At 44.2% G+C, this 23,189-nt stretch overlaps 1 protein-coding gene across 12 annotated transcripts in view; it reads left to right on the top strand.

Moving 5' to 3' along the window:
- ADGRL3 (adhesion G protein-coupled receptor L3) overlaps positions 1-23,189 on the top strand; it is a 1,100,912-nt gene that overhangs the window by 387,672 nt on the left and 690,051 nt on the right. For all 12 annotated transcript variants that reach the window (XM_072113828.1, XM_072113827.1, XM_072113826.1 and 9 more), the window contains one exon: positions 11,381-11,680. In XM_072113828.1, coding sequence (XP_071969929.1) covers positions 11,381-11,680 — 300 coding nt within the window. The remainder of the gene's footprint in view (positions 1-11,380; positions 11,681-23,189) is intronic.

The raw sequence follows: 23,189 nt of genomic DNA, 5'->3' as shown, positions 1-23,189 counted from the left end.
TAATCAGTCCGTTAATTTCCTCCGCGCGGTCCGTTGCAGAGCAGCCACAGGAAAGAAGATGGCCGCTGGTCACATGTCCACATCACATGTCCTGCACCTTCCTGGGCAGGTCATGTGATCACCACTAGGTTTGGCTGTAGTCAGTTGGTTGCAGTGCAACCAGTATGGCCAGTGTTCTGGTGATGGCAGTTACACATCATTACTATGGTAACAGAGCAAGAAAGTCTGTTATATCATCACTGGGAGCAGAGCATAAGAGGTAGGAGGAGTTACTGAGAACTAAAGGATCATGGAACTTGTAGTTTCCAGTGGTGGCTATCTTAGTGATAACTCCACCTACTTTAGAGAGGCCATACATTTTGTAAAATCATAAAATCAAACTATTTAAGCTTCATTTTGCAACTAATTACATTGAGTATTGTCGTATTCATTTATTTATATCATTATGGTTTTTTGTGTCAGACGTTCATATTCCCGGAATACCCATCCTCAACATTCTTTTAAATGGGCAGCACAATGAAAAATCAATCTTTTTCTACTTGTGAATGAAATTGCAGAAACTCTATTTTAATATAGATTTTGCACAGATATTCACTGCAAATACTCAACGTCTGAATGCCCTAAAACAAACCGTGCACACAGTAGACACAGAAGGTGTTCATTCCAATGTTCTTGTTCTTAATTTTCTAACTTTTTCTGAAGCCAAAAATTACTTCTCATCATGGCCCACAATGACTAGACATGGAGGCAGCCATCAGTTTACCTAGCATGCAGTATATTCTAAATGTTACTGAATTGAAACAAGGCTAACTTAGAAGTTGTTAGAGATTAATATCATGTTTGCCAATGGCTCTACTTGGTAAGAATAGTAGAGTGATACTGCTTTTGCCGCTCATATTGTCAGCATCCACTGTATCTAGTCCATCTATTATATTACATACTTCATGCATTACATTTCATTTCCAGTAATATTTCCTTACCTTAAAGAGGTGGCATATGAGGAGTTTTCTATTAGCAATGCCTACTGGATAATGCAGCTAAATACTAAATTTCCTCCAGGAATGAGAAGCGAAACAGTGTTGCATTATCATTAGAAATATTGATTCCTTAATGTCCCTGTTATTGATCCTGAATGTCATTTTGGTTTTAGTTATTTGCTTACTTGTTTTAAAATCACTATTTGTATTTGTTATAACATTTTAACAATATATAATATGTGTAGTAACATCATATAATTAATTAGTCAATATGTGCCTGTGATATGTTTTTTTTATTATCACATAATAAAGACTTACCAATATATCCACTCACATGAGAATCAATTTAAAATCGACTATATTTATGATCTATATACCATATTCAGTAAAATATCTATATACCTAAATGTATTGCGTTGCGTGAAGTAGCGTCATAGCGCATGTTCACCATATTTCCAGTGAAAGCAATAAATCACCTGCTATATGATTGTATATCACTGATACAACTTCTATACAAGGCTTTATATTATATGATATAATTCAGCATAGTATAGGATTATATCAAATAATGCCTCTGACATTCAATTACTGACATGTTATTAACAAACGCTTCACTCCACCCCTGACCTCTTATCAGCTGAAAAAACAGGATATAAGGCCACACACTCAAAGCAGAGGTAACCTTTCCTGTCTATGCATCCTAAGCTTATTTAGACTCTTGTCTTTAGCCAACTTGTCAGGACCTCCTAAAGAATACATCCAAAAAGTAAGTTGTAGTTACATTTTTTATTACTTGTTATATTACATTGTAAATGCCTGTGTATATTTTTAATGTAAAGTTATCATTTTTAGATGGAGAATAAGGACAATATTGCATTGTAAACAGAATCTTTATTTATTTATTTCATTTTTACTTTTTTCCTAGAGTCAACTTTGATATTTTCTATAATTGATTGCTGGTCTTTTTCCTTGTTTAAGTGGAATTTCTGAATACCGAACTTGGTGACGCATTTATGGTGGCGCTACATTGTGATCAGCAACAGGTTCAAGAGTGTTTTGTGCCAGTGAATTATGAACAGTCAGTCCCTGCAGAAGCAAATTTAGATTCTGCTATGGAGCTGCTCAATAATGGTTAGTGCTTAAATAATTTATCAGTGATATTTCAATAATTGTGTGCAAAATTATTATTAAATATGCATTTTTTTGTGTAGAAAGAATGGTTGTTGTAATAGATGACACAAGAAAAAAGCTGAGCAGCGAGGGTTGAAAAGGTAATATACATACATAAAACTTTTTTGGAAGCCACACTTTATAGAACCGAACAATGTTTGGGTTGCAAAAATAAACACATCTCACATACATAGATAGTTCAGTTATCTACAGAAAAACTAAGTCACTCTGTAGAAATGTATAAGCTCATAAGCCGTTTGACATCCTTCATATACGCTATCAAATGAATTCTTGTATGACAGTTGGAGCTTAGGATACCTTAAGGACATATCAGCCCTACAGAAAAAAAAACTAGCTACTTGCGGAGTATAAAAAGTTAGCAGGGGGGAACATATTTTATTACTAGATATGACTTGTAGGGGTCTGAACAAAGTTAACAAGGGCAAAACATTTCTTTTTAAAAGATAGGGCACCCATCCTGGTGATTTTGTTGAATATTTAAATATATCTATTAAAGTTATGTATTACAGTCAGGGGGCTTGGTGTAAGAAAATGATGGCCTGAAATATATTTTAACTGTAATTGGTGTTCTTTCCAGATATGCATGGTGCAGCGTTTTGAGAGATAAGACCGGCGCCTCTGTTGCACACGCCTCTGACGGCGACAAGGTGATTTTTATTATGGTTGGCCTTATACAAAGGTAATGTGGCTCGGTCATTTTTCTCTCATTAGGTCGAGAAATCTAAGGGATAAGATTTGCAGAACCGACACCTGACCCTGTGAATATGATCGTGTGTGAGCTAAACACTAATATACTGAAAATTAGCAACAAAAGAGAAATACTGAATGACTATGGATGGATAATTTGGAGCTTACAAACCTCGCTCTATCTTGTATGAAATGTATATTTGCTGGCGTATTCCTGTGTGATTTCCTACCTGAAAAAAAAGAGTTCAAAGGCCTGCAGCGTTTATAGTGAATACCGATGATTCCCTTGTATTTGTATCAGATTAATTCAATTGTCTGTACTAGTTTTATACATTTTATTTATTCTTTGCTGTATACATTTTTTGCTCAATAAAACATTATAAACTTATATCAAACTCTGTGTTACAACCAACATAATGGGGCACATTTACTAAGGGTCCGCACGGCGCATTTTCGTTGGGTTTCCCAAATATTTCCGATTTGGGCGGCATTTAGCATTCCGCATTTGGCGCATGCGATCGGATTTTGGCGCAATCGCAATCGACTTGCATGCGACACAAATTGGGGGGCGTGGCTGACGGACAACCCGACTGATTCGGACTAAGCGTGGGATTTAGAATTCAAATTATGTCACACCGACAAGAAGAAGGTGAACTCCGGCGGACCTCAGCGTGGAAGCGACAGATGCAGGAAAATGGACGCACGATCTTGAAGAATTGTGCCGGACTTCATCCTCGTCGGAGAACGCACCTCGGACATCACGACAGGGCCGGGTAAGTAAATCTGCCCCAATATGAATCTGCTACAGATCACACACAATTAAATTTATATTAAACTCTGTGTTACAACCAATATAATATGAATCTGCTACAGGTCACACACAATTAAATTTATATCAAACTCTGTGTTACAACCAATATAATATAAACAGAAATCACACCCAATTTTTATTTATATCAAACTCTGTGTTACAACCAATATAATATGAATCTGCTATAGATCACACACAATTAAATTCATATCAAACTCTGTGTTGCAACCAATATAATATAAACTGAGATCACACACAATTTTATTTGATATTAAATTTTATTGAAAATTAATAAAAATACAATAAAAAAAAAAAAATTATGCTTGAATTCAATTTATACTTCAATTAAGAACACTAAGAAGTGCATTCGATAAAACGTGGTTCACTCTGCACATCCTCCAGGCACCCACACATTACATCCTATAAGATAAAAGGGTCTTCACTCTGCCCCCACACATTACAACCTCCCTGCACCAACCCATTACACACTCCATACAACAGACCCCATTTTACATACAGGGCACCCGATAAAAAAGGGTAGGTGGTAAATAGGACTGAATCAACGGGGTTTCAATTTATACTTCATTTAAGAACCATACATTAGATAAAAGGGGGTTCACTCTGCACCCACACATCACATCAGACCTGCATCCACACATTACACACTCCACACAACCCCACTCATTACATACAGGGCACCCCATAAAAAAGAAAGGGAGTGAAATAGGACTGATTCGAAGGGGGCGTGGTAGAAATGAATCAAGGGGGTGTGGTACCTTGATTCAGGTAGTGTGCGGTTTGACGAAAAGGTATGTCTTTTTCACTACTCACGTGTTCCATTACTTGCTGCAGGAGTTCAGCAGTGGTTGGCGCTGCCTACAGGCTCCCTGGTCTTCACCAGAGCCCACATTAAAGCAGGATGGATTTTGCTGCCAAGGACTTGCATTATACTTTCCGGTAGGCAAGCAGAGGATGGTAAAAGCTCGACAGGTAGTTGCTAGTATGAGTACAGAGCTGAGGACAGGCAAACAATGGATTGGAGGGGTTGGAGGCAGGAACAAGTTGCAGGAACAGTGGCCACAAACGCTAGGTCTGGTAGACACTATTCCTCGAAGCATGCAGAGGGCTGGACCACTGGGTAGAGACATAATGCTTATGTAAAAATTAAGACATATTCAGGAAACAAATCTATAGCCCATCCCACAGAGTAGATTGTGGAGGAAGTTGCAGGATAGGGCTACAGTGTTGAGAACCAGCCCCCAAATGGGGTTTGGCAAGTAATCAGCATACTTGCCAATAGAGGAAGTCGGTATGCAAAATCATGACAGCAAGTAATCTGTATAGTTGTCACCAGAACACAAATCTGCTCAAAATGCCACTGCTTTCATTCAATTCCTTGCTATATGCCGACGCAGCAGTTTACCACCATTAAAAGGGGAAGAAATTGGTTGTCAAACTTTGCAGAACATGCTATCAGTTAATCCATTGTGAAAGAGTAATTTTTGACCTAAATGAAATGTGTTTTGCAAAACAATTGTTTGTCAATCACACTTCCATTTTGTTTTAACCCCGGTGAAACACTTAAAGGGTTAACAGACTTCATAAAAAAGGTTTTACTGTTATTTACGCCTCTCAAAGTCACTTAAAAGCTGAGTTGTCCCTAAATAGGTGAATCTTGGCGATTTTCATGAAAATGAGAAAAATCGCACTTAAAGTTCTAAGCCTTCTAATATCCTAGAAAAATGAGAGGGTGCATAAAAACCATGTCAGCATAATGTATAACTTTCTGTCTGGAAAGAAAAACATTTCAACTTTGAAAATGAAGAATTTTTGTAATAATTTTTGCCAACTTCTTTTCAGAACAAAACAAAACGTATTACATTTTCAACTAACATGAAGAGCAATATATTATCAGCAAACATTCTCAAACTTACCGGGATATGTTAAAATGTTCCGTGCCTCCCCGTGTGACGCAGCATCCCCCAGCCCTGACTTACCTCTCCACGAGCCTGCATCCTGCCCAACTAGGCCATGCACGTACCCGCTCTCTAGGGCGCGCGCGCTGACTCTCTTAGACATAAAGGGCCAGCATTCCCCTGAATGGCGCTGGCTAATCTGGCTCAGCCCTTATAATCCGACACCTCCTTTCCTTCCTAGCTGGATCTTCAGAATTTCCCAAGGAAATTCAAAGGTTTCCAGATCTCGCTTCCCATAGCGGTTCCTGTTGAAGTGAAAGTCATCTCCAGCGTTTCCAGACACTCCTGTGTGTCTCCAACGTTTCCAGACACTCCTGTGTGTCTCCAGCATTCCCAGACGCTCCTGTGTCTCCAGTGTTCCCAGACGCTCCTGTGTCTCCAGCGTTCCCAGGCGCTCCTGTGTCTTCTGTGTCTCCAGCGTTCCCAGACGCTCCTGTGTCTTCAATGTCTCCAGTGTTCCCAGACGCTTCTGGTGTCTCCAATGCCCCTACGCTTCCAAGTCACCAGCCTGTCTGGGGGGCCTGTCCGTTCCTGTCTGCCTGTGCCGTGTGCCAACTTCTGCTTGCCTGCCACGAGTTCCAGCTCATCCTGCCAAGCCAGTTCCCTGCTGTCAATCGGATTGTGGCTTGCAGCATCTCCTCCTATCCCGGTTACCTTGGCTGCCACCACAGTCTCCAGCTTTCCTAGAGCCACTCCAGTCTCCAGCCTTCCAAGTGCCACTCCAGTCTCTGGCTTTCCCAGAGCCACTCCAGTCTCTGGTTTTACCAGAGCCACGCCAGTCTCAGGCTTTCCCAGAGCCATTCCAATCTCGGGCTTTCCAAGAGCCACTCTAGTCCCTGGCTTTCCCAGAGCCACTCCAGTTTCTGGCTTTCCCAGAGCCTCTCCAGTCTCCGGGTTTCCCAGAGCCACTCCAGTCTCCAGCTTTCCCAGAGCCACTCCAGTCTCCGGCTTTCCAAGTGCCACTCCAGTCTCTGGTTTTACCAGAGCCACGCCAGTCTCGGGCTTTCCCAGAGCCATTCCAGTCTCCAGCTTTCCCAGAGCCACTCCAGTCTCTGGCTTTCCCAGAGCCACTCCAGTCTCCGGGTTTCCCAGAGCCACTCCAGTCTCCAGCTTTCCCAGAGCCACTCCAGTCTCCGGCTTTCCAAGTGCCACTCCAGTCTCTGGCCTTCCAAGTGCCACTCCTGCCAATATCGCCACATCTGATGGTACCTGTCCTCTTCCAGAGGTGTCTTGTCACCATGAAGAAGTGGAGGAGATGGAAGAAGAGGCTGAAGAAGAGGCACCCTAAAGGGGGGGGGGGGTACGGTGACGGATGCACCCGCGATCCTTGTCGCGGATCAAGGGCACACCCTTGTCTCCCGTGTGGTGCAGCACCCCTCAGCCTGGGATTGCCTCTCCACGAGCCTGCTTCCTGTCCGACTAGGCTGCGCGCGCGCCAGCTCTACTGGGCTTAAAGGGCCAGCATCCTCCTGATTGGGGATGGCTAATCTGGCTTAGCCCTTATAATCTGGCACCTCCCTTCCTTCCTTGCCAGATCTTCAGCTTTTCCCAAGGAACTTCCAAGGTTTCCAGACCTCGCTTCCCACAATGGTTCCTGTTGAAGTAAAAGCAGCGTTCCTGTGTGTCTCCAGCATTCCCAGACATCTACAGCATTCCCAGATGTTCCTGTGTCTTCTGTGTCTACAGCATTCCCATACGCTCCTGTGTCTCCAGCATTTCCAGACACTCCTATGTCTCCTTTGTCTCCAGCGGGACTATGCTTCCAAGTCGCCAGCATTCCTCCATGGGCCTGTCCGTTCCTGTTTGCCTGTGCCGTGTGCCAGCTCCTGCTTGCCTGCCGTGAGTTCCAGCTCATCCTGCCAAGCCGTTCTCTTGCTGTCACCCCAGGCTTGGACTGTGCTCTGCAGCATCTCCTTTTATCACACCTTGGCTGCTACTGCGGCCCTAGTCCCACCTGTGGAACGACCTGGTGGAACCCCTCCACAGCAGGACCATCCTGCTTTGCGGCGGGCTCTGGTAAAGACCAGGTGCCACTCTGACTCTGGTCCCAGGTGTCGTCTAGTACCATCATCATCTCCCGTGGTGGACCAGAGGGTCCACAGACTAGGACTTCCATGAACTCCATGTTCTCCAGTCTTGTTTCCCCAGACGTTAGTGACACTGGTCATTAAGCTGAAAACTACAGTAAGTAATAAGAGGTTATGTATAACTTAAACCCCATAATTTCATCACTACTTAATAAAGGGACAATATTGTATGATCTAAGACATCTAGCCCACAATATTTTCAAGAGAGGACTACTCCATCAAAAATATATTCTCAAGGCTCCGGTTACCACAAGTCACCTAGGATCTCGTAGGGTAGGTTTGGGAGTGATCCGTAACATTCTGGTGTAAGATGAGACCCCAGTGGTACAGGATGAGGGTCAGGATTACCACGGGTCGTAGCGGAGCTCAGCTACACACATCCAGCCATGTCGGCTGCTAGCCTGGTTGTTCCTAAAACCATTTTTTGCAATCATATTTTCCTTCGTTTTGCTACATGACACAGGGTTGAGTTAAGAGAACATCACTTTTCTTATTAGGGACTCTCTAAAAGGCTAAATAATTTAGCATTGGGTAGCCTTGAAGTCTAACAAACAGTACTTTTTTATAATATAACTGCTTTGGGCTGATGCCCCATGCTACCTACACCACCCACCAATTTTGATACTGCCCTGTAAAGTCCTCAGTCCAATATGTAGCCTGGTTGGTATTTGCTTATAAATTGAATGTATGCATTAACACTTTCACTTTAAATGACAGTGCTAATCCTAATGGCTGTGTGGTCGTAATTTATTTGATGTATACTGTATATTTATATGTATGTAGGACCTTTTTCCCTTACCACTTTTATGCATTTCTGTTTTTAATGGATAATTTTAAGTCCTATTGGCTATGATTGTTGTTGATCTTTGCGCTCATTAGCCTTAGAGAAAGCTTCCCAGTGTTATTCCTTTGACTTTCCTTTTTCCCGTTCCTGCTCTACTTTGATCTCCAGTTGTGGCCTCTAAGCCGACCTCTGCATCTCTGCCTGTTCCTGACTATGGGCCTGGACTCTGATTCTTTTCCACGACCTTGGCTGCCACTACAGGCTAGTCACTCCTGTGGAACAACCTAGTGATACCCCGCCGCAGCAAGTACCATCTCCCACGGTGGTCCAGGGAGTCCACTGACCCAGAACCCTGACAGTGGATTTTAAGAAATAACTTATTGCTACCTTAAACAGCTTTCAATTGTATCGGCACCCTGAATACAAAGGAGGAGAAATTTAGATTATTATTCTAGGTTTTCTCCAGGGTCCCTGGAACTGGAAGAATGGCAGGATCCAGTGCAGGTGCACATCTTGGGTGGCCTGGAACTGAAGGAAAAGAAGCCTTGAGTCCCGTCTGGTGATCTATGTTCTTGGGTGAAGGCCTGAGTGCCCACAGAGAAAGCTCTGGCACCCGTGCCATAGGTTTGCCAACAGTGGTTCCTCCTGATTTTTGCACATGCTGGCTGTCTACACCACTGCACACTGAAGGCAAGATGGTGCTTATCACTTCAGCAGCAGACCACAAGATAGGTTTTCCTCTACAGCACGCTTCACTCTGTTGTACTGCGGCAGATTTCTACTCTCCAATCAGCCTCAGACCTCCTCCCATAGCCTTTCAGAGCTTTTCCAGAAAGCTGTACCTGCTGAGGAAGGCTCACATCAGTAGGCTCATATCCTGCAGACTACCTGTCCCTATGCCTGAGGCTCCACTGATGCAGAGGCCCCCATTACTAGACCCCCATTACCAGACACCCTGACCTCTTTCTAGCCTCCCTCAGTCTCTCCTCACCATGTTTCCCCCAGTCTCTCCTCACCATGTCTGGTGAGGAAGGGGGGGGGGGGGGAGAGTGAGAGGGCTGGTTACAGAGACCCTGAGGGAGAACCTCAGGGTCTCTGTAACCAGCCCTCTCACTCTGCTCCCCCTCATCAGACATAGGTTCACAGCATCACAAAGAAGTCTGAGGTTCTCCAGGCTCCATAGATGCTAAGACTCATTTGCTGAATTATTAAAGGAAACCTACCACTTGAAGTGGTAGGTGTAAGAAGGAAATACCGAGCACCAGCTCAGGGTGAGCTGGTGCCGGAGCTTATTTTTGTTAGTGTTTTTAACTGCTGTATCGCGGTTTAAAACACTTTTTAAACTTTATAGCCGAAGCTGTTTCGGCGCACCATGTGCGCGACCATGCACGGTCACGCGCATGGTGCGCCGAAGCAGCTTCGGCTATAAACTTTTAAAAGTGTTTTAAACCGCAACACAACGGTTTAAAACACTAACAAAAATAACCTCCGGCACCAGCTCACACTGAGCTGGTGCTCGGTATTTCCTTCTTACATTAAAGCAAAATGAAAGACAGATCCTGCCAGAGGTGACATACACCTGCATATAAGTGTGCTTGACTTTCATTTTTTGAACGATGTGGTAGATTTCATTTAAGCTCCATCATCCTAAAAACCTGAATTGGACTGGAGTAAAAACCACCAGGTTTTTATGAAAAGTTCTCTGGCTTGAAATGTATAGGACAGGAACCTTGGGGAAATGTTAACACCTTCCTTTACTTTATCCCTAGTCCTGTCGCAATACATAAAAAAAAATCCCAAAGATGTCAGTGAAAGAAGCCACATGCCCATTTTATTTTTTCACATCAGTGCTACAGTGATTTTCACTGGAACCATGCTGAACAATTCTTTCTTTCACATTTCAGTTTTTTTTCTTTTCAGTTTTTTTTTCTTTTCAGAAAGGGCTTAATCTACAAACTCTAGCTACCACAACATCCTCGCCCAACCTTCATGATCAACTAAAATGTATTATGATGTTTCCTCCTGGGTGGCTGGGCCAAACATAATAATTAATTATTATTAAAATAGCACCAGCATACTCTGCAGAGCTTAGTTAGACATTAATACAATAGCCCTATAGGAAACAATGTCAAAATATAAAGCAAGGATTTATCATCTGCCAGTTGGACGCATTTTGGTTTAATTTTATAGATTTCTAAGGGACACAATTTATCTTGGCTTCCTAGGGCTCGAAGGATGCCTTAGATTTAAATCTAGGTTACAATGATCACTCCCTGAAACCGTTTATTGGTCAGTGAGCCACTGAAAACACAAAGGGGCACATTTACTTATTGGTCCCTCAGAGTTCCCGAAAGTGCATTTTCCGACTGTGCCGTGGGTGCCACGATTCACTAAGGTCGTGCGCCCGATATCCTGCATGTGTCGCTTCCCCTGCTCAGGTATGCCGGAGTTCCCCTTCTTCTTCCCGGGGTATGTAAGTGTATTGGATGCGACACAATTTGAATCTTAAATCCGGCACTCAGTCAGAATCAGTCGGATTGTCCGATAGCCCCCGCCCCCCAATTTCCGTCGCCTGAAAGCCGTGGCCACTGCGCCAAAATCTGACCGCGTGCACCAAGATCCTCTTCTAAATACCTGTCCCAGCGGCGCTGGACATTAATAAATATGCCCCAAAGTCTTTGGTTTATTAATTGACATTAAATTACTGCATATATACTGCAAATATATTTCTATTTACATTGCATGCTGCAAGCTTCTTTGAAAAACATGCTTCATTATAATTTCCAAATACATGTAATAATTTTTTTTATATGAGATTTGGTTGAGCAGAGATGTATTAATATTGTGTGTTCAATTTTCTTCCTCAGAATTTTACGCAACACAATATAATGGAGCTAGCACAACGGCTTCTTCTACAACTCACCGAATGACAACTACTTACACAGGAAAAACAACATTTGTATCAACACTATCCAATGGGGACATAACTACAATGCCTTCCATAACTGAAATTATTCCTGAAGTTACTACAAGGTCCACACCTATTTCATCACAGTTGCCTGCAATTGGTATAGAGAGTTGTGAAGCAATAGCAGCACGTGATATCACGTGGTTTAAAACTCGACAAGGTCAAACAGCAAAACAGCCATGTCCTTTAGGGACAGTTGGTAAGTTTAATTTATTTTTGTCTTAAATTTATTACATTTATTACAACAATTAATTGTTTCAAAAGTTGTAAGTTATTGAAAATGTGGAATATTGGTGGCTGAAATAAGTATATTAGTGTTCATGGCAGGTGAAAGTAATGTTAGGCTTAATTGTGGAGAATCTTTGCAGCTATTCACCAACAGAAATAACAAAAAGTATAGATGAATGAACACAAACTACAAATTTCATGTCTGAACTCAACATGGCGAGCAACCACAGCTAAGCCCACATTAGCTAGACTGTGATTGACTCGGTCAGACATGTAGCCCTGCTGTATAAAATGTCATACGCAAAAAAATGTTTTTGGGCATCTAGGAACTGTATAGCTGGGGCAGGGGCAGGTGGATGGCACATGGAATCCCAGCTAGGAGAGTTATCATAGAGCATTAGTGACTGCTCCATGACTGTGGCTGAGACATCCTAACCCTTTTGATTTACAGTTTAAAGAGATGCCTGAATGCCCACTTTTATTGGATGTGCTGTAGGCACTATTAGTCAAGGCATATTTAATTTAATCCCTTGCCACCGATGGAAATGTTTCTTTTTACATTTCTGTTTTTACGCTCCCCACCTTCAAACATCCACAACTTTTTTATTTTTCTGCATACAGAGGGCTTATTTTCTGCATAACAAATTGAACTTCTTAGTAATGGTGTTTTATATTCCATGCCATATAATTGGAAACTGAAAAATAATCCTAATGTGGTGAAATTGACAAGTAAAGGCATTTGCTCTATATTAAACCTGTACATATTGCAGCAAACACTTACTGGTAACACCCGTTAGCACCGGTGTTAACCGGTCCATCACTGCCGGCATTAAAGAGCCAACGGTACATGGGTGCTCCCATCTTGGCTTAGATCGTTGCTCCGCGTGTTGTCACCGGGGAATGGCAATCCATTGCCATGACAGCCTTGGGTCACACAAAGACCCGAGGCTGTCATGTTTTGGCCTATCTTGCAATGTGAGATTTAAAGTACCCTAGAAAGTCTGAAAAATTGTAAAAAAAATAATAATAAAAAAAAAGTTTAAAAAATCAAATAAAACCTAAAAATTCAATCTACACTTATTTATATTTAATGTAAATATAAATAAACAGAAAAAAAATCATAAACCTGTTAGGTATCACTGTGTATGAAAATGTCTGATCTTTTCAACTATAATAACGTTTTTTCCCAGAAATTACATTTTGAAAAATATAAAAATTTCAATAAAAAGTGATCAAAAGGCCGTACAGTCTTTTGACATGGTAGCATTGGAAACATTGTCAAAAGCGCAAAAAATGACACCACACACAGCCCCAAACACTTTAGTATGAAAAAGTTAGCGCTAGAACATAGCAAAATTAAAGTTTTTTTTGTACAGCTTTTAATTTTTGTAAATGTATGAAAACATTATAAAACCTATATATATATATATATTTGGTATCCCCATGATTGTTCCGACCCAAAGAATAAAGTAGATATGTCATTTGGGGTGCTCAATGAAAGCCGTAAAATCCAAGCCCACAAGAAAAAGGCACATATGCAGTTTACACACATTTCATTGCATTTGGAATTTTTTTCCCGCTTCCCAGTACACGGCATGGAATATTAAATACCATCACTATAAAGTGCAATTTGCTATGCAGAAAACAACCCCTCATACAGCTTATATAACAATAAAAATATTATGGATTTTTGAAGGTAGGGAGAGAAACAAAAAAGGGCCTGGACGTTAAGGGGTTATTGTGAGTTCGCCAGACATGACCCAGGGCCTCATTCTGCAGTCCCACCCACAATTCTTCTACCTCCAGAATTAACCCAAACCTACCCACTGATCTGCCTCCACCTGAAGAATCGGCTCACAGTTTACAGGGTCACCCTAAACTACTGGCACTACTTGCACTCCTTGGCATCAGGAACTCTAACAAGTTTAAGAAGAAATATACAATCTTCAAAACAGGGTGGATGATATGAAATTCTTCATTATAAAGTCTCCTTAATGCTTCAGGATATGCAGACTGAAGGCTCAAGCTTCTCACCAACTTATGGCCCCTCTTTTTTTAAATCAAATATTTATATTTGTATTTCTAAAGCTGTCTGAAAGTCAGAATATTTGTAGTTTCCCATGGCAACCAATCATAGCTCAGCTTTCATTTTACCAGTGCTCATGAATATTTTAAAGGGGAGCTGTGATTGGTTGCCATGGGCAACTAGAAATATTCTGACTTGATAAATCTGCCCGAGTATGTGATGCGCATATTGTTGATTTGTTTGGAGGGGAGATGGCTCCGCTGCAGCCCACGCTATACACCTACATACGGATGCCCATATTTGGGTTTAGATTCTATATTCCAAGTTTGGCAGTAGGGTCCCGTCCCTTCCCGTCCTCTGATCGTATCCTAATTTCTGCATGATATTCCTCTCTTCCAGCTGCATTTATGTTTCTTTAGGCACTTGATGGTTCACAGCATGACTTACCAAGCTCCTTACTGACCTTTTTCTCACTTACCACATAGTAGTCTGACTTTGTGCTAGGTGTGACTGAGGTTCAAAACCCCATTCTCTTTCTGCTATTTTTTGTGCTCTAGTTTGTCCTTGTTAGCGCCCACCTTGCTTATTTTGGTAGCTCTGTTTATAGTCAATTCTTTGTCCCCTTCTCCCTGATTCTCTCTGCCCCCCCCCCACTTTATACAACACTTAGACTTAAATGAGTCTATGTATAAGCAAGTATCATCCAGAGGGCGGCAAATCTGATTCCATGGTGTAGAGTCTGAATATAGCCTCCTTTAAAGCTAAAGGATTGAATATTCCTGAAAAACATTTGCAAGTTTTAGACAGCTTCCATAATAAGTGAACTCATATCCGATGTGTCCAGGATACACACTTTAAAAGGGTATTCCCAAGAAGACAAGTTTCATAAATGTACTCAGGATAACAAAATTCACACATTCTCTAATTCAGTGTTATTAACAAAAATACAGCATTTCATAATTCCAACTTGTCTCTATCAGTCCTGGTAGACACAATTTCAGTTGCCCCTGGTTTTCGACCCTGTATCTTCTGACTTTATGGTCAGCAACCATTTGGCCTGAGGTTTCATAGAGCTTCTTTCTTCCTTTGCTCCCTGCCTCCCCCCCCCTGTATTCCAGGATGAGCACAACACACACTGACATAGACACTGATGTCCTACTTGCTACAAGCTACAGGCAGATCCGTTTTGTTTTATGTGGGGAGGTGTCACAGGTGCTCCCGCAACCCTCGTTCCTGCTTCTGGCATTGCTTGTGCGTCCCCGACTCCTAGGGCACACACACGCCGCCTTCAGCAGATTTAAAGGGCTAGTATGCCGTTAATTGGCACTGTCCAATTTCTAGAATGCTATTTAATCTGGCCTCTTGTTGCACACCCTGACAGATATTTGTGCCTAACAGCCTTAGAAAAAGCTTGTTTCCCATGACCTTTGTGATTAGTGTGATTTCCCGTTGTGACCCCAGACCTGTTCCCGTTTACGGTCCTCCTTTGCCAGCCCTGACCTTCTGCTCTGCATATGACCCCGAACATTGCCGCCTGTCTTGACCTCCTGCCTGTACCCAACCACGGACCTGCCTTCCGTTTCTGTACCTCGCCTCGGCAGCCATCACCGACAAAGTCGCACCTGTGGACGACCTGGTGGTCACAGCAAGTCCAACCCACTTGCGGAAGGCTCTTGTGAAAACCGAGTGCCGCTTAGACTCCGGCCAAGGTGTGCTGATGGCTACTCAGCAACAGCATCAAGCTCCTTTGGCTCCTCCTGCTACGTCGGTTAGCCTGCCTGCCGCTGAACCTCGGCTGAGACTTTCCATGCCGTCTAAGTATAATGGAGACCCCAAGTTGTGCAGGGGCTTCATTACCCAGTGCTCCCTGCACATTGAACTTATGTCATCTCAATTTGTCACTGAACGGTCCAAGGTGGCATTCATCATCAGCCTCCTCTCCGGGAAGGCCCTGGCTTGGGCTACTCCCCTCTGGGACAGGGTTGATCTGGTCACGGCTACCCTCACAGCATTCCTCACAAAATTCTGGTCAGTTTTTGAGGAACCTGTATGGGCATCTTTAGTTGAGACTGCACTACTGAACCTGCATTCATTTCCGTACCCTGGCCTCTGAGCTTACCTGGAACGATGCAGCCCTGACTGCGACCTTCCGGACAAATTAAAGATGCCCTGTCTGCACAAGACCTGCCGTCTACTCTAAGTGGTCTTATCACTCTGGCCACTTGGATCGATATTTGTTTTAAGGAGCGCACTGGAATTATTCCATAGGAGATCGGGGACTATTGGCAATAAAACTTGCCTTAGAAGAGTGGCCTTCTGAAGGGAGCGGATTTTCCAGTCTGCATCTTCACAGATCATAAGAACCTCCTCTATCTCTAGACTGCACAGCAACTCAATCCATGACAAGCCCACTGGTCACTCTTCTTTTCCTGACTTAGGGACATTGCTCACTTGTGGCTGGGCACCTTGGGGTTCTTCTGACAATACCCTCATCTACCCTCATCTTCCGAAAAAGCTTGTTTCCCATGACCTTTGCAATTAGTGTGATTTCGCGTTGACCCTTGACCTGTTCCCGTTTACGCTCCTCTGCTGCCAGCCCTGACCTTCTGCTCTGCCTCTGACCCTGAACCTTTGCCGCCTGTCTTGACCACCTGCCTGTCCCTGACCACAAACCTGCCTTCCGTTTCTGTACCTCGCCTTGGAAGCCACTGCGGACAAAGTCGCACCTGTGAAACGATCTGGTGGTACCACGCCGCAGCAAGTCCAACCAGCTTTGCGGCGGGCTCTTGTGAAAACTGGGTGCCACTTAGACTCTGGTCCCAGGTGTCAGCTTACGTCATCGTCCGTGGTGGTCCAGTGGGTCCACTACCCCTGGAGCCTGACAGGAGGGAGGTATATAGTAAAGCTATCTTCATACCTCCCAACTTTTGGGCTAGAGAAAGAGGGACAAAAGGTCCCTTGTGTTTTCCTAAACCACGCTCATTGTCCCGCATCTTGTATCACCCCCAAACACAGTATAATATTGAACTTAATGGCCCAATGGTATAATGCCCTCTTCATTTGACCAAACCCCCTAAAGTCATTTATATACATAATACCCCCTAATGCAACTTAGCAACTTATAACCCCTTAATTATCCTCTTCTTTTTTCCCCATTTTATTTATCCCCAAACTCATAATGTCGTTACTTTCTGTTCTCCTCTCTACCTCCTCTGTCCTCCAGCTCATATTGTGGCCTTCAGTCCTCCCTTATATTTTGGCCTCCTTCCTCCACCCCCCTTATTTTGTGGCCTCAAAATGCCCCATTCTCCTCATATTGTAGCCTCCTGTCCTTCATCCTTCCATATTGCAATGTCCTGCCCTCCATCAATCTCTTATCTCCACCCCCTCATAATGTGGCCCCCCTGTCATCTCACATATTGTGCTCTGTCCCCCCATATATTGTAGTTCATCTGTCCCTTCACATTTTCTGGCTTTCTGACCTCTCACATATTGTGACTCCTCTGTCTTCTCACATATTTGGGCTTCCCTCTCCCCACACATCTTGTGGCTGCTGTGTCCCCTTACATATTGGGGCACATTAACTTACAAATTCGGACAGTTCACTAAAAGTGCATTGTCTGTCTTTAATGCTAATGCGGCAATTCACTTAGATCGTGCAACAGAAATAAGTAATCTTTCTTCCCCGCAATGATATGACAACGTTCACCATCTTTTTTGTGGTGCACCTTTAACATAGGGCATGCAACACAATTTGAAAGTTAAATAGGACACTCGTTCCGAAGTCGGACCATCCAACAGCACGCACCCTAGTTTGTGTCACATGGAAGGCCGGGCAGCTGCATCACAGAAGGGTTGCGTGCAACACAGTCTCGCCGCAGACACTTCTTAAATACCTGTGCAAGCCGTTTTAGCCATGAAGCATGTGCACGGTCCAATAAAAGTTCACCGCATGACCCTTTAGAAAATGTGCCCCATTGTGTCTTCTCTGCCCCCTCTCATATTTTGTGGCTAATCTGTCCCCCTTCATATATTGTGGCTGCTCTATCCTCTTTGATATTAAGGCTCCTCTGTCCCCTCACTTATTTTGGCTACTCTGTCCCCTCATATATTGTGGTTTTTATGTCCTCTTATATATTGTTGCTCACCTGTCTCCTCAGATATTGTGTCTTCTCTGTCCCCTCACATATTGTATCTCCTCTCTCCCCCCACATATTGTGACTCCCCTGTCCCTTTACATATTTTGGCTCCTCTGCCCCCTCAAATTTTGTGGCTCCCTGACATATTGTGGCTCCACTGTCCCTGCACATGTTGTTACTTTACTGTCTCCTCACATATTGTGGTTCCTCTGTCTCCGCACATATTGTGGCTCCTCGGTCCGCTCAATATTTTGGCTCCTCTGTCCCCTCACATATTTGGCTCCCCTGTCCTCTCACATATTGTGGCTCCACTGTTATCTCACATATTGTGGGTCCTCTTTTCAAATACATATTTTGGCTCTCTGTCCCCTCACATATTGTACCTCCCATGTCCCCTCACATATTGTGGCTCCACTGTTATCTCACATATTGTGGCTCCTCTTTTCAAATACATATTGTGGCTCTCTGCCCCCTCACATATTGTACCTCCCCTGCCCCCTCACATATTATGGTTTTTCTGTCACCTTGAGATATTGTGGCTCCCCTGGCCCCTCACATATTGTGAGGGCCCTGACACCTCACTTACCTTTTCTCACACCCCTGAAGTCCTGCTTCATCTTGTCTCTGGCTTTGAGATAACATGGGAGGAAAGGGCAGGGCCAGCCATGAGAGGAGCTACCTCCTCACATCTTTCCTGTAGAGCCAAGTGAGATGTGTGGAGGAAGTAGGAGCAGTTTCCGCCTCCTACTCCCAGCTCTGCACCCTAGTGTGTCATGGCGGGTACTGCTGCCAATCCCTATCTCTAATCCCAAATTGAAATGACATCTCTTCTAGTGTTTTGAACATATTCCCCTCCACTATCTGGTGTACAAATATGACCCCCTTTTCTAATGTCCGCTCCCCATCACCCCAAAGTGGAGTTTTTCATACAAAAAACTTCCCCCACCTAAATCTAGTTTGATATTTTACCAAACCAATTGCATTAAGGTAAATAGTGGATAGTGCTCCATAATTTCTTCTTTAACCATAACCCTTGATACCAATAAACTCCATATATTATACACCTGCAAGTGTTCATAACTACATCCAAGCATATACAATATATGATTTTCCCCTTATCACAATCAATAATATTTTGCAGCCTCCTCCTCTTTCAATTGGTTCATATAACTTCTTAAGAAGTATCCGTGCCCGTTAACCCCCCCCCCCCCATGACAAGTCCCTTACTACATTTTCTAATAACCTAGAACAGTAGTGGCGAACCTATGGCACGGGTGCCAGAGGTGGCACTTGGAGCCCTTTCTGTGGGCACCCAGGCCTTCACCCCAGCACAGAATTTGCTAGACGTGACTGAAGCCTTCCTCCTGCAATCCAAGACCCATGGCTGTCTTGGATCGCAGGAGGAAGGCTTGAATGCTACCCTCAATGCTATTTTTTAAAGCAACACCTCCTTGGCTGCTAGGACTACACAAGAAGCGAGAAGGTGTGGACAGAGATGGATTATCGTTGGAGCTCCTGCTGTGGGTCCTCTGATCCTTCCTCTTCAGGGGACCCTGGAAGGAAGCTATTATCCAAATTTTTCCATCTTCTTTCTATAGTATTGGTGTCCTCAGGACACCAATATGGTTAAAACTGGTGATACAACTGGGATCAATAGGTTACTGCTTTAATTGTCATGTTGGCACTTTGTGACACAAGAGTAGGTTTTGGTTGTAGGTTGGGCACTCTGTCTCCAAAAGTTTCGCCATCACTGACCTAGACCCTTGTTTCATTATCACTAATGGACTATTCTGCAGAACAAAGAGGACCTGTGGCAGTATCACCATTTTGCATATGACCAACCTTGCTGCCAAGGGTAAATTAATTTTCCCACTTTATGTCTGATCTTCATCAGCATGGGCTTAACATTCAAGTTCATATAATCGTTTGAGTACTTCATTTCTGACAGATTTTTCAGCTGACCAGGGTTTTGAATTTCCTGGAATGAAGAATCTAATAAAATATATGAGGATTTACTCCAGTTAATCTTTATACCAGACAAGCTGCCATGGTCTTCTATCAGTCCAACAGACTGAAGCATTGAGCCCAACTGATCTAAAAATAACAACATACCATTCGCGTAAAGTTGCAGTCTATCCTCTTTTGGATCTCTAACAAACCGCTTTACCAATTTGTTTTCTCTGAAGCAACATGTCAAGGGCTTCAGCGCCAAAGCGAACAATAGTGGAGACAGAGGGCAACCTTGCCATATCCCCCTATAAAAACTCAGTGGCTCTGAAGCAAAATGCTTTGACCTTGTCCAGTAAGACCAACATCCACCTGCCTGTAATTTCTCATGGTGTCTGTAAATTCCACCATGTGTTTAGGATGTTATTACGGACCGATCTCCCCACCATGAACCCCAACTGATCTCCATATGTCACAGATGGAATAACCCTCGGCAACCTATTCGATAAGATCTTTGCCAGCAACTTATAGTCAGTGTACAGCAGGGAGATTGGCCTATCCAGTTCTTGTGGGTTCTTCCAATCTTTCAATAGTATAATAATAAGAGCCTCACGCAGCATCCTCATATCAAGGGAGAAGGTGTAAACACAGAGTTATACCGTCAGGAGCAAAACAGAAAACTGCAGATACACCTCTGGAGGGATCCAATCGGATCCTACTGCTTTCCCCTATATTAGATTTTGCAGGGCATCCCGCATTTCAGAAATGGTAATTGGATTATCCAACATTGTTGCATCCCCCATGGAGATTCTTGGTATTGGAATATTGGCCAACGCCTCCTTAATTTTCTTAGATTCAACACAGAGCTCAGAGGAATATAACTCCTTAAAGCAGGGGTCGGGGACCTATTGGTTGCAAGCCAGATGTGGCTCTTTTGATTGACGCATCTGGTTCGCAGCCAGGGCTCCTATCCAGGGGTGTAACTACAGCAACTGCTACGGGTGCCTGCCCCCGGCTGTAGTTATGCCCCGAGATGTAATCGGAAGAGCAGTGCAGGGGTACGTGGGGTTAATTCAGGGGCGGCACCTCCGTCTCCCTCCTTGCAGCAGCCTCCTCCATGTGTGAGAGAGAAAGGGGAGGAGACTGTCTGCCTGCAGCCAATCCCGGGGCTGGATGTAGCAGCGCAGGAGATTCATACAGAGGAGAGAGCTGCATACTCTGGAGACATCCAGCACCTGGGGAGAAGGAGTTAGCACCCCAGAATCAGCCAGAGATAAGTCTTCCTTCCCCCCTAGTGTCTCCTCACACTCTGCCTTAACCCCTTAGTGTCCTGTGTGCAGCAGCAGCTATGAAGCTCCTAAGTGTCCCTTACAGACCCCTCTGCATCATCCCCTCATATCTCCCCCACCACTGCATTTCTACATTAATGTGAGGTTCTGCAGCAGCTTAGACATGTAATAGCTAGGATCCAAGACAAATTGTGGTGCACGTCAGTAATAAATGTGGCGCACGGTAGGGCTAAACAGTAACAGCCCCTTTAGATACACATTTTTCTGTGTTGTGGGACACAGAGCAGCCGCCACACAAAACGTGCACAGACATGTTATAAATACATGTACAAGCTCCAAAGATGTTCTATACAGTTCAAAGTCACCAGAAAACTGGCGCAGACACTTTAATAAATGTATATTAAAATGTTCTGCAGTGGTTGGGGCGTGTTTTGGGATGTTCTGCAGCGGTTGCCGTGTGTAATAGGATGTTCTGCAGCAGCTGGCACATGTATTGGGATGTTCTGCAGTGGTTGGCGTGTGTAATGGGATGTTCTGCAGCAGCTGGCGAATGTATTGGGATGTTCTGCAGTGGTTGGCATGTGTAATGGGATGTTTTGCAGCACCTGGCGCATGTACTGGGATGTTCTGCAGTGGTTGGCGTGTGTAATGGGATGGTTTGCACCAGCTGGCGCATGTATTGGGAGGTTCTGCAGTGGTTGGCGTGTATAATGGTATGTTCTGAAGCAGCTGGCGCATGTATTGGGATGTTCTGCAGTGGTTGGCGTGTATAATGGGATGTTTTGCAGCAGCTGGCACGTGTATTGGGAGGTTCTGCAGTGGTTGGCGTGTATAATGGGATATTCTGCAGCAGCTGGCGCATGTATTGGGAGGTTCTGCAGTGGTTGGCGTGTATAATGGGATATTCTGCAGCAGCTGGCGCATGTATTGGGATGTTCTGCAGTGGTTGGCGTGTATAATGGGATGGTTTGCACCAGCTGGCGCATGTATTGGGATGTTCTGCAGTGGTTAGCATGTGTAATGGGATGTTTTGCAGCACCTGGCGCATGTATTGGGATGTTCTGCAGTGGTTGGCGTGTATAATGGGATGGTTTGCACCAGCTGGCGCATTTATTGGGATGTTCTGCAGTGGTTGGCGTGTATAATGGTATGTTCTGAAGCAGCTGGCGCATGTATTGGGATGTTCTGCAGTGGTTGGCGTGTATAATGGGATGTTTTGCAGCAGCTGGCACGTGTATTAGGAGGTTCTGCAGTGGTTGGCGTGTATAATGGGATATTCTGCAGCAGCTGGCGCATGTATTGGGATGTTCTGCAGTGGTTGGCGTGTATAATGGGATATTATGCAGCAGCTGGCACATGTATTGGGATGTTCTGCAGTGGTTGGTGTGTATAATGGGATGTTCTGCAGCAGCTGGCGCGTGTATTGGGAGGTTCTGCAGTGGTTGGGGTTTATCATGGGATGTTCTGCAGCAGCTGGCGCATGTATTGGGATGTTCTGCAGTGGTTGGCGTGTATAATGGGATGTTCTGCAGCAGCTGGCGCGTGTACTGGGATGTTCTGCAGCGGTTGGCGTGTATAATGGGATGGTTTCCAGCAGCTGGCGCGTGTATTGGGAGGTCCTGCAGTGGTTGGCGTTTATAATGGGATGTTCAGCAGCAGCTGGCGCGTGTATTGGGAGGTTCTGCAGTGGTTGGGGTGTATCATGGGATGTTCTGCAGCAGCTGGCACGTGTATTGGGATGTTCTGCAGTGGTTGGCGTGTATAATGGGATGGTTTTGCAGCAGCTGACGCGTGTATTGGGAGGTCCTGCAGTGGTTGGTGTTTATAATGGGATGTTCAGCAGCAGCTGGCGCGTGTATTGGGAGGTTCTGCAGTGGTTGGGGTGTATCATGGGATGTTCTGCAGCAGCTGGCGCATGTATTGGGATGTTCTGCAGTGGTTGGCGTGTATAATGGGATGGTTTGCAGCAGCTGGTGCATGTATTGGGAGGTTCTGCAGTGGTTGATGTGTATAATGGGATGGTTTGCAGCAGCTGGCGCATGTATTCGGAGGTCCTGCAGTGGTTGGCGTTTATAATGG

The sequence above is a fragment of the Engystomops pustulosus genome, chromosome 1 (assembly GCF_040894005.1).
Source record: "Engystomops pustulosus chromosome 1, aEngPut4.maternal, whole genome shotgun sequence".
Taxonomy (NCBI): Eukaryota; Metazoa; Chordata; class Amphibia; order Anura; family Leptodactylidae; genus Engystomops; species Engystomops pustulosus.
This window is presented reverse-complemented; position numbering and strand designations above follow the sequence as displayed.